General features: G+C 52.0%; 1 protein-coding gene across 2 annotated transcripts in view; it reads right to left on the minus strand.

Annotated features, from left to right (window-relative positions):
* RBL2 (RB transcriptional corepressor like 2) overlaps window positions 1-10,184 on the minus strand; it is a 62,279-nt gene extending 52,095 nt beyond the window's left edge. Inside the window, exons 1-2 of one of the 2 annotated variants that reach the window (XM_083164581.1) lie at window positions 9,823-10,184; window positions 1,882-2,012 (exon numbers count right to left, since the gene is read on the minus strand). In XM_083164581.1, coding sequence (XP_083020707.1) covers window positions 1,882-2,012; window positions 9,823-9,981 — 290 coding nt within the window. In that variant the 5' untranslated portion in view covers window positions 9,982-10,184. The remainder of the gene's footprint in view (window positions 1-1,881; window positions 2,013-9,822) is intronic. The other variant, XM_083164582.1, reaches the window with a different exon arrangement.
* Between the last annotated feature and the right edge of the window lie 3,207 nt (window positions 10,185-13,391).

The raw sequence follows: 13,391 nt of genomic DNA on the forward strand, positions 1-13,391 counted from the left end.
ACACACACACTGGCTCCAAGCCAGTACAGTATTACTCAGTTGCTGTGATGAGATTGCATTGCTACATTACTTTTAACACACAAGAGTGCAAATAAAATCAAACTCAGCAACCATATCATATACTGTAGGTGTATTATTGGCCTATACAAAATACCATAATGAATGTGTCCACCATGCTCTAAAACAGAGGTTCGCAAACTCGGTCCTCAGGACCCCACACAGTTCATGTTTTCCTGGTCATCCGGCAGGTGCACAGGTGCACTCATTACTTACTGGCACATTTGAAAAGATCCACTGATGGAGCTAATTATTTCACATATGATTCTGGGGTAGATTTATTATAGCGGCGCGTATAACAGTTCCTGCTCCGCCTCATTAGCGAGGTGAAGCAGGAGGGGACACCGACAAGATGTACCAACATCTTGCCGGCCGAAGCGGGGGAGTGCTACCTCCTCCCTCCGGCAATGTCCCTCCTGGAGACAGCACATCAGTTAAAACTGATGCGCTGTCTCCTTCCCCCCGGCCGGCTGACTGCGCATGCGCACTCACACGAGATCCCCAGCGCAGTTCAGAGCCAGCAGCAGGGACAGCGCTTTCCCTCCTGTGGGCATTGGGCATCACCGCCTGCAGCTGTCAAAGTCGATAACTGCAGGCGGCAGAACGGTCAGCGATGCTGACCGTTCATAAATTAGGCAGGCGCGCAGTACAAAATATCGTAGCTGCGCTATGCCTCCTGCAACGCACGGCCTCACAATAGACACCCGCGGGTGTCATAGATCAGGGGAAGCGCTATCCCCTGCCACAACGCACTGGGATAGCGCATATTCCCCTGATCGACAGGTCATAAATCTACCCCTCAGTGAGGAGACCTGCAAAAAATGCACTGTGTGGGGTCCTGAGGACAGAGTTTGAGAACCTAGGCTCTAGAAGATCAATATACACCCTACTAGAGCTTGCCACCCAATTGGAGCTGCAACCTCCTATGTTTTCCCCTTAAGGAATCCAGTATGAACAGATCTAGCCATGGAGACCACGAGTTGGGCGTCCCACATCTCGCCCTAGGACAGTTCTCTTTTTCCGCAGATATAAGCTCACATTAAACAGACTCCTGCGTGCCCATGTTGGGGTACGTAGGGTAAGTTGGGGTAAGTGGAGATCGTTCCCTAGAACCTGCCTTCTGTTATGAAGACTGAAGTAGTATTGGGTACATTCTGTGGCCGGAGCAAACTTCAGCTGTCCGCCAACACCCAGGCCTATGCGATATGCGCTTTCAGAGGATACTAACAATTGTAAGCACCGACTACACAAAAAAAAAAAAGTCTACTGCTAGCTGGGTTGGAAAGAAGGGTCACCATGGAGAGCAATTGTTCAGCTAGCAATGCTGCCTTTATCAGCCATTACTCAAAGACGTTATGTATTTCAGTTTGCAACCTGCTGGAAGCTGTAGCATATACTGTATCTTTGTGAAGTATGGTAGAGAAATAGAATACTCAATCACACATCCAAAGCTAAACTAGGTACTGTAAAGGCCCATACACACCGGGCGACTGAGCTGAAAGCAGCTGTTTACTCGCCGGAGCTGCTTGCAGCTCGATGCCACCCATTGTGGTGAGCACTGATGCACACTTCCGCATCATCGCTGGTCCGGCCACTCATCTGCTGGTATTCCTGAAAAGTTGTCCACCCCGGGGAAAATCACAAAAAATGGGCAAAAATTGCTCAGTGTGTATGCAGTGAGTATTTTTCAGCCCAGCGATTTTCCCCATCAATCGCTATCCATACACGTAAACCTTTATATACCATGTACTGCGTGAAAAGGTCGTTGGTTTGCTCTATGCAGAACTGCAGGAAAACATTCACCTCACAGTGGTTTTATTGTACCTTAGTTCCGAAGAGGTCAGAATCCTGGTCAGCGAAACATAATTTCCTTCTACTGTCCCTCTGCCCACAGTTGGCACGGTTTGCCTGCAGGCTACATATAACGCACACGCCAACCAATGAAGGGCATTTCCCTAGAAGAAGAACAAAAGATGATGTCACTCTTCCCTGATTAATGCTACAAATCCCATTGGTAACTGTATGCAACTTACATAGCGAGACAGTGTTACACAACAACCTCCCTCTGTGAGCCTACAGGGTGTGTGAAGTATCGGGCGTAGAGGCCTACATGTTTGTACAGATGTGTCCTTGCACACTAGTGGTGTCACACTCATGGCCCTCCAGCTGTTGTGGGACTACACAATCCAGCATGCCCTGCCACAGAATTTATATAATGGATTGCTAAAACAGTGGCAGGGCATGCTGGGATGTGTAGTTCCACAACAGCTGGAGGGCGAGGATTTTGACACCTGTTATTCTCTGTAGTTCAGTCATGCCTCTAGGCCCAGGCCGCAGCCTGGTGTCACAAGTACATGGCATCTGGGACGGGTATAAGAAGCAAAGGATACTCCTGTCACTCATATGGTGCAGAGACAACGGCTGTAGGAGGACACAGCTTATATATTGTGATAGAAGAATTTGGAACTGGAAAGTGTTTACATACAGATATAGCGCCGCTCATTCAGCCGGGAGGGGGGGGTTTGATTACCAGTCATGAACGAGAGGCCCTCCACCTGTAGCAGATAGGCATAGTTGCTGTATAAAGGGGTGTCCACACGGGGGCGATATATTGCTCAGTTTCTCCTTTTCATCAGTGACCAGAGATGGTCGCTGATGATAGGGAACCTCTGCCGGGGTAGCCGCAGAGGGAATCAGCTGGGCGCAGGAGCAAGCAACCAGCTTCAAAATCCAAAAAGAGAAAATCCAAGATACAAATCATCGTATGACTTAATCGCAAACTATTAGCTAAAAAATCTAAAATAAACATAGAAATTATAGATATTCTATAGACAGGATGAGGGGAGATCAACAAAAACCCAAATATGAGCTTCTCACCCAGACGCTACACCTGACATAGCCGGGATGCGATCATTTGGTCGACAGCATTATGGTCGACAGTCATTAGGTCGACATGGGAAAACGTTGACATGGGAATAGGTCGACATGGGAAAAGGTCCTCAGATCGACAGGTCATTAGTTCGACATTGTCTAGGTCGACAGTCAAAAGGTCGACATGGGGTTTTTCACTGTTTTTTGAGCCGACATGTGCCAACAGGCGTTATTTCATGCCCTACCATCCACTAGTGCAGTGGTTCCCAACAGTGCATGTTTTCCAGGTCTCCACACAGAATCACAGGTGACATAATTAGCTCCACCTGTGATATTTTCAAATGTGCCTGAATAATGAGCGCACCTGCCGGGTGACCTGGAAAACGTGCACCGTTGGGGGTACTTGAGGACCAGGGTTGGGAACCACTGCACTAGGGCGGGGTGGGAGAATAAAATAGTGTCTGTCATTCTGGTCAAGTAAAGAAAGTCCAACTATTTAGCCTAAATATCAAAATACTTTTTCTATGATTTTCTAGCCCAATTTCTCATGCGCGACTGCTTCATTCACTAGAGAAATGAGGAAGGATTTACAGCTGGATGACCCACATGTGCTAACCGTCCGCTGGCAGAAAGGGCCCATAACTCTGGGGTGCATTATAAAACTGCTGATGGCTTGAGGGCGCAGTGGACCTGGAAAGTTTGGGAATCGCTGATATTTTTGCCCTATTTTACTAAAGTAATATCTGGTTTACCCCAGGGAATACACATGGAAGACTATACTGAGGAAACACCAGGAATAAATAAGACTCATTTACCAACAGCGCATTCAAAACGCTTCACTACCTGGATGTTTATACTTATATTTATTTTTGTAGGATTAAACGAAGGTTTCTTCGTTTTTTTAGTATTACATCTTTTAAATAACCTGATAAATAGGCCCCTAATGCTTTTTCTACTAAATAACTAACATACAACGTGAAAATACCATCGGAAAGCAATAGAAATCAGGGGGCAATACTAAATCACATCTATTGCTTTCCAGTATTACGGTCACATTTGTCATACACCATGTGCCATACCCTCCAACATGACCCAGGTACAAAAAGCTCCGCTCCTGGACTTCCCTCTTAGAACGCCGCAGAAACCCGGGTTTTTCCCTCCTGGACCCGGGTCAATGGCAGTGTAAAAGGGGTTAACCAGTGTCCCTTAACACGGAACTTCTACACAGGTCCTGACTAGTGTGGAACACTGGCAGGACCTGGGTAGTGGGCAGTATAAATGGGTATGCTGGGTCATCGGACCCGGCTCCCGTTTACAGCAATGGGGAAGCCCAACCTCTGGGCTGCAGCGTTCCTGCGTTGTACATGGAGGCTGGGAGGGGGGTGAACACAACCTCCGCTTCTGTCTGCTGTACTGTGCAGTGGAGGCAGGGAGGGGGGCGCCTCCGCTTCTGTCTGCTGTACTGTGCAGTGGAGGCTGGGAGGGGGTGCACACAGCCTCTGCTTTTGTCTGCTGTACTGTGCAGTGGAGGCAGGGAGGGGGGTGCCTCCGCTTCTGTCTGCTGTACTGTGCAGTGGAGGCAGGGAGGGGGGTGCACACAGCCTCCGCTTCTGTCTGCTGTACTGTTCAGTGGAGGCTGGGAGGGGGGTGCCTCCGCTTCTGTCTGCTGTACTGTGCAGTGGAGGCTGGGAGGGGGGTGCACACAGCCTCTGCTTCTGTCTGCTGTACTGTTCAGTGGAGGCTGGGAGGGGGGTGCCTCCGCTTCTGTCTGCTGTACTGTTCAGTGGAGACTGGGAGGGGGGTTCACACAGCCTCTGCTTCTGTCTGCTGTACTGTGCAGTGGAGGCTGGGAGGGGGGTGCACACAGCCTCTGCTTCTGTCTGCTGTACTGTGCAGTGGAGGCTGGGAGGGGGGTGCATCCAGTCACCTCGCGGACGGGGATTGGGGGGTGCACAGAGGCTGGGGGCAGCCCAGCAGCTTACCTTGGTGCTGGGCTTGCCACCAGCACAGTGGTCTGGGCCTAGCAATGCCTCAGTTTGCACTGTGGGTCGGCACCGCAGTGTAAGCGGACCAAAATCCTGAACCCAACCCAGCTTGGAACAGTGTTCCAAATACCGGGTTAGATCCGGTAAAAATACCCCTTTCAGATTAGACTCTCAACCCGGGGGTATTGCCGGGCCTTACATAACAAACCAGGGTGAGGTCTGAAAGAGCTACCCCTGGTTGAGCAACCCAGGAGTTCAACCCTGGTCATGAACTGGGCTGAACACGGCTCTGACCTGGTTCAGGTGGAGTGTGAACGGGTAACTCGGGTCCACAGTATGGAGGAGGCAGCACTGTCAGCTCCAAGCGCTGCCTCCTCCCCCACCCCCCAATGTCACGCTGCCACACAGCCCCACCCCTGTGTGCAATAAGCTGGGTCAGACGCACAGCTTTCAGACCGCAAATGCCGGGTCGCTCCTGGGATAAACCCGTGTCCTAATCCCGAGAGCGACCCGGCCTTTGCCGTATGAAAGCGGTATGACTGTACGATTGCCATCACCTGTGCTGGAACACCCTTCTCATCAATCAACTGGTTCAACACAGGTGACGGAAATCATACAGTAAGAGGGAAGTCCAGGAGCAGATCCTTTTGTACCTAACGGAATGGGTCATGTTGCAGGGTATACAATCCTAACTGGTGTCCACTTTGTGAATCTATCATATGATTTCATGACAATGAGCAAATGTTGCAGCTTTTTTTTTTTTTTTTTTAAACAATGTAAATGTAAGAATATATTAGAATTTACCCAGATGCCAACTAGACACAGTATGAAAAAATGGAAACAAAATATCCCTTGAGTATGGACAGTATAAAGTGCCAGATTCACTAAGCTTCAAAAGTGATAAAACGGAGAGTGATAAACAACCAATCACTCTTCATTTTATCACTTACGAAGCTTAGTGAATCTGGCCCTCAATGTGGTCGGCGAGGGGGTTAAACGGCGGGGATCGCCAAAATCAAGAGACCTTCGCCGTTTAACCTCCGCGCAGGCTGTCGCCCTATTCCATGTTCCGGGGGATACATCGCTGTCAGATGATGGCAAGGATTCCCCCAAAACAGCGAGGCTCACGGCTAATGCATGGAGCCCGCTGCATTTAGCCGCGAGCCTCGCTGTTTTGGCAGCCGCACTGTTTCCCCAGCGACGTGGAGACGGCGTGTGCAGGGGGTCAGTTGAATGTGACAGTGAGCAGTCAGCACCCCTGTGTGTCCAATACTGAATGCCGATAGAGGCATATGCTGGAATTAAATCAGAAAATCTGACCATTTTCCCTCCAGATATCAGGAAAGCCAATTGTATTCTGTCATATTTTGATTTGTGTTTTATTTACTATGAACAAGATCATTCTGATCACTTACAACACTGAATACTGATGATTTATGAACAAAATCTGAACTGTAATAAACCAATATCCCCTGTCCCCTACAGACTTGCAGTGAGGTGCGTAGGGAAAGCCAGATGCTGATTGTTTGCTGCTAATTGTTTTTTTTAACAAATTACATATTAGAAAACGAGGCCATACAGGGTAACAATCTCACAGCCAGCAGGGTATTGTAGGAACACAACAAAAAAAGACCAAGTTGCTAATATGACCACAGATGTCACTGTAATTATAAGGGACATGGCCTAAGCACCTGTCCATGGAGACCGCATCTTGTTCCAAGCCAAACAAAGCACATTAAGTACAATGTAACATCCGCACCAAGAAGCCAACAGCTGTGAGCTGCAGGTCTTTGAGGATTAACACAACAATCTGCACCTTGGTAACAGCATCAGTAACGGGTCTTGTTTACAATGAACCACGCTGCACATTTCCTGGACTGTTGGCACAATATTTAGCTGGGGCACACGTCTGCTAACAATTGCAGCAACACTGGATACATCATTCAGCTGCATGTGCAGCACCTTAATAACTACACATACGCTTCAGCAATGGGATAGCAGGGGCGCCTATGGCCGCATACACAGTGATATAGGTGCGGGTACTACAGGCTTCAGCACTGGGATAGCAGGGGCGCCTATGGCGCATACACAGTGATATAGGTGCAGGTACTACAGGCTTCAGCACTGGGATAGCAGGGGCGCCTATGGCCGCATACACAGTGATATAGGTGCAGGTACTACAGGCTTCAGCACTGGGATAGCAGGGGTGCCTATGGCCGCAGACACAGTGATATAGGTGCAGGTACTACAGGCTTCAGCACTGGGATAGCAGGGGCGCCTATGGCCGTATACACAGTGATGTAGGTGCAGGTACTACAGGCTTCAGCACTGGGATAGCAGGGCACCTATGGCCGCATACACAGTGATATAGGTGCAGGTACTACAGGCTTCAGCACTGGGATAGCAGGGCACCTATGGCCGCATACACAGTGATATAGGTGCAGGTACTACAGGCTTCGGCACTGGGATAGCAGGGGCGCCTATGGCCGCATACACAGTGATATACGTGCGGGTACTACAGGCTTCAGCACTGGGATAGCAGGGGCGCCTATGGCCGCATACACAGTTATATAGGTGCAGGTACTACAGGCTTCAGCAATGGGAAAGCAGGGGCACCTATGGCCGCATACACAGTGATATAGGTGCGGGTACTACAGGCTTCAGCACTGGGATAGCAGGGGCGCCAATGGCCGCATACACAGTTATATAGGTGCAGGTACTACAGGCTTCAGCAATGGGAAAGCAGGGGCGCCTATGGCCGCATACACAGTGATATAGGTGCGGGTACTACAGGCTTCAGCAATGGGATAGCAGGGGCGCCTATGGCCGCATACACAGTGATATAGGTGCAGGTACTACAGGCTTCAGCAATGGGATAGCAGGGGCGCCTATGGCCGCATACACAGTTATATAGGTGCAGGTACTACAGGCTTCAGCAATGGGAAAGCAGGGGCGCCTATGGCCGCATACACAGTGATATAGGTGCGGGTACTACAGGCTTCAGCAATGGGAAAGCAGGGGCGCCTATGGCCGCATACACAGTGATATAGGTGCGGGTACTACAGGCTTCAGCACTGGGATAGCAGGGGCGCCTATGGCCGCATACACAGTGATATAGGTGCGGGTACTACAGGCTTCAGCACTGGGACAGCAGGGGCGCCTATGGCCGCATACACAGTGATATAGGTGCGGGTACTACAGGCTTCAGCACTGGGATAGCAGGGGCACCTATGGCCGCAGACACAGTGATATAGGTGCGGGTACTACAGGCTTCAGCACTGGGATAGCAGGGGCACCTATGGCGCATTCACAGTGATATAGGTGCGGGTACTACAGGCTTCAGCACTGGGACAGCAGGGGCACCTATGGCCGCATACACAGTGATATAGGTGCGGGTACTACAGGCTTCAGCACTGGGACAGCAGGGGCACCTATGGCCGCATACACAGTGATATACGTGTGGGTACTACAGGCTTCAGCACTGGGATAGCAGGGGCGCCTATGGCCGCATACACAGTGATATAGGTGCAGGTACTACAGGCTTCAACACTGGGATAGCAGGGGCGCCTATGGCGCATACACAGTGATATAGGTGCGGGTACTACAGGCTTCAGCACTGGGATAGCAGAGGCACCTATGGCGCATACACAGTGATATAGGTATGGGTACTACAGGCTTCAGCACTGGGATAGCAGGGGCGCCTATGGCCGCATACACAGTGATATACGTGCGGGTACTACAGGCTTCAGCAATGGGATAGCAGGGGTGCCTATGGCTGCATACACAGTGATATAGGTGCAGGTACTACAGGCTTCAGCAATGGGATAGCAGGGGCACCTATGGCCACATACACAGTGATATAGGTGCGGGTACTACAGGCTTCAGCACTGGGATAGCAGGGGCGCCTATGGCCGCATACACAGTGACATAGGTGCGGGTACTATAGGCTTTAGCACTGGGATAGCAGGGGCACATATGGCGCATACACAGTGATATAGGTGCGGGTACTACAGGCTTCAGCAATGGGATAGCAGGGGCGCCTATGGCCGCATACACAGTGATATAGGTGCGGGTACTACAGGCTTTAGCACTGGGATAGCAGGGGCACATATGGCGCATACACAGTGATATAGGTGCGGGTACTACAGGCTTCAGCACTGGGATAGCAGGGGCGCCTATGGCCGCATACACAGTGATATAGGTGCAGGTAGTACAGGCTTCAGCAATGGGATAGCAGGGGTGCCTATGGCCGCATACACAGTGACATAGGTGCGAGTACAAGTTTCAGCACTGGGATAGCAGGGGCGCCTATGGCCGCATACACAGTGACATAGGTGCGGGTACTACAGGCTTCAGCAATGGGATAGCAGGGGCGCCTATGGCCGCATACACAGTGATATAGGTGCGGGTACTACAGGCTTCAGCACTGGGATAGCAGGGGCGCCTATGGCCGCAGACACAGTGATATAGGTGCGGGTACTACAGGCTTCAGCACTGGGATAGCAGGGGCGCCTATGGCCGCAGACACAGTGATATAGGTGCGGGTACTACAGGCTTCAGCACTGGGATAGCAGAGGCGCCTATGGCCGCAGACACAGTGATATAGGTGCGGGTACTACAGGCTTCAGCACTGGGATAGCAGGGGCGCCTATGGCCGCATACACAGTGATATAGGGGCACCTATGGCCGCATACACAGTGATATAGGGGCACCTATGGCCGCAGACACAGTGACATAGGGGCACCTATGGCCGCATACACAGTGACATAGGGGCAGGACAGTCAGTGCCGGGAGCACAGAGATGCTGACAGTCTGCCATGCAGGTCCTGACACTCGTCACACCCCCAGTGGCGATATGAACACCATCGATGGTGCCTTGTCCCCGGTGCCAGTCACATTAACCCCTCACCTCCAGGGTGTAATTCTGGCTGATCCTAGCGTAGCTCTCCCAGGCCTCCACACGGGCCCTCTCGTCCATATTGAGGCTGCTGCAGAGCTCCTCATACCGGCACCGCAGCTGCTCCTCTCCCGGCTGCCCGCTGCCATCCTCGTCCTCTTCTTTGATCATGATGAGGCCTCTGCTGGGCCGCCCAGGTCACACGTACACCGCACACAGCTCCGGTAATGACACTGCGTAGACATTTAAATGGCCTGTGACTGACAGCCGCATGCGCTCATTCACAGCAGCAGTTACGTCACGTTGTGTCCGGGTCCCATTGTCTTCCGCTCAGCGCTACTCCCATTGCGTACGGCCTCACAGGCTAAGGGAGAGGAGGGTGTGGGCGTCACCCCGTCACAGCGCTTCGTCTGCCCATTGGTCCGTTCCATTAAAGCTAACGCACCCATTGGTCAAGCCGGCTCACGCGCCCCCTGTGTGTACTATATGTATGCGGCTGCGCTTGTAGCTTCGGAGACGACGGAGAGAGTGACGCTGATGAGCTGGTTGTGGGGGAGTCGTCACGGACGCGGTGTCTCCCGTCACTCACATCACAGACCAGTCACTCACATCACACACTTACCACAGAGCAGTCACTCACATCACAGACCACCAGTCACTCACATCACATAGCCGCCACAGACCAGTCACTCACATCACACACCCGCCACAGACCAGTCACTCACATCACACACCCGCCACAGACCAGTCACTCACATCACACACCCGCCACAGACCAGTCACTCACATCACACGCCCGCCACAGACCAGTCACTCACATCACACGCCCGCCACAGACCAGTCACTCACATCACACACCCGCCACAGACCAGTCACTCACATCACAGACCCGCCACAGACCAGTCACTCACATCACACACTTACCACAGAGCAGTCACTCACATCACAGACCACCAGTCACTCACATCACACAACCGCCACAGAGCAGTCACTCACATCACATAGCCGCCACAGACCAGTCACTCACATCACACACCCGCCACAGCCCAGTCACTCACATCACACACCCACCACAGACCAGTCACTCACATCACAGACCCACCACAGACCAGTCACTCACATCACACACTCACCACAGACCAGTCACTCACATCACACACCCGTCACAGAGCAGTCACTCACATCACAGACCACCAGTCACTCACATCACATACCCACCACAGAGAAGTCACTCACATCACAGACCACCAGTCACTCACATCACATACCCACCACAGAGCAGTCACTCACATCACACACTCACCACAGAGCAGTCACTCACATCACAGACCACCAGTCACTCACATCACAGACCACCAGTCACTCACATCACATACCCACCACAGAGCAGTCACTCACATCACAGACCAGTCACTCACATCACAGACCCACCACAGACCACCAGTCACTCACATCACACACCCGCCACAGACCAGTCACTCACATCACAGACCCACCACAGACCAGTCACTCACATCACACACTCACCACAGAGCAGTCACTCACATCACATACCCACCACAGAGCAGTCACTCACATCACAGAGCAGTCACTCACATCACAGACCACCAGTCACTCACATCACATAGCCGCCACAGACCAGTCACTCACATCACATAGCCGCCACAGACCAGTCACTCACATCACACACCCGCCACAGACCAGTCACTCACATCACAGACCAGTCACTCACATCAAGCACTCACCACAGAGCAGTCACTCACATCACATACCCACCACAGAGCAGTCACTCACATCACAGACCACCAGTCACTCACATCACATACCCGCCACAGACCAGTCACTCACATCACATACCCGCCACAGACCAGTCACTCACATCACATAGCCGCCACAGACCAGTCACTCACATCACACACCCGCCACAGACCAGTCACTCACATCAGAGCAGTCACTCACATCACACACCCACCAGTCACTCACATCACAGACCAGTCACTCACATCACACACTTACCCCAGAGCAGTCACTCACATCACAGACCACCAGTCACTCACATCACATACCCGCCACAGACCAGTCACTCACATCACATAGCCGCCACAGACCAGTCACTCACATCACACACCCGCCACAGACCAGTCACTCACATCACACACCCGCCACAGACCAGTCACTCACATCACACACCCGCCACAGACCAGTCACTCACATCACATAGCCGCCACAGACCAGTCACTCACATCACACACCCGCCACAGACCAGTCACTCACATCACACACCCACCACAGACCAGTCACTCACATCAGACCCACCACAGACCAGTCACTCACATCACACACTCACCACAGAGCAGTCACTCACATCACAGACCACCAGTCACTCACATCACACACCCGCCACAGAGCAGTCACTCACATCACATAGCCGCCACAGACCAGTCACTCACATCACACACCCGCCACAGCCCAGTCACTCACATCACACACCCACCACAGACCAGTCACTCACATCACAGACCCACCACAGACCAGTCACTCACATCACACACTCACCACAGAGCAGTCACTCACATCACAGACCACCAGTCACTCACATCACATACCCACCACAGAGCAGTCACTCACATCACACACTCACCACAGAGCAGTCACTCACATCACATACCCACCACAGAGCAGTCACTCACATCACAGAGCAGTCACTCACATCACAGACCAGTCACTCACATCACAGACCACCAGTCACTCACATCACATACCCACCACAGAGCAGTCACTCACATCACAGACCAGTCACTCACATCACAGACCCACCACAGACCACCAGTCACTCACATCACAGACCCACCACAGACCAGTCACTCACATCACAGACCCACCACAGACCAGTCACTCACATCACACACTCACCACAGAGCAGTCACTCACATCACATACCCACCACAGAGCAGTCACTCACATCACAGAGCAGTCACTCACATCACAGACCACCAGTCACTCACATCACATACCCGCCACAGACCAGTCACTCACATCACATAGCCGCCACAGACCAGTCACTCACATCACACACCCGCCACAGACCAGTCACTCACATCACAGACCAGTCACTCACATCACACACTCACCACAGAGCAGTCACTCACATCACATACCCACCACAGAGCAGTCACTCACATCAGAGCAGTCACTCACATCACAGACCACCAGTCACTCACATCACATAGCCGCCACAGACCAGTCACTCACATCACATAGCCGCCACAGACCAGTCACTCACATCACACACCCGCCACAGACCAGTCACTCACATCACACACCCGCCACAGACCAGTCACTCACATCACATAGCCGCCACAGACCAGTTACTCACATCACACACCCGCCACAGACCAGTCACTCACATCACACACCCGCCACAGCCCAGTCACTCACATCACACACCCACCACAGACCAGTCACTCACATCACAGACCCACCACAGACCAGTCACTCACATCACACACTCACCACAGAGCAGTCACTCACATCACAGACCACCAGTCACTCACATCACATACCCACCACAGAGCAGTCAC

Source organism: Crinia signifera, chromosome 11 (assembly GCF_055691185.1).
Source record: "Crinia signifera chromosome 11, ASM5569118v1, whole genome shotgun sequence".
NCBI lineage: Eukaryota > Metazoa > Chordata > Amphibia > Anura > Myobatrachidae > Crinia > Crinia signifera.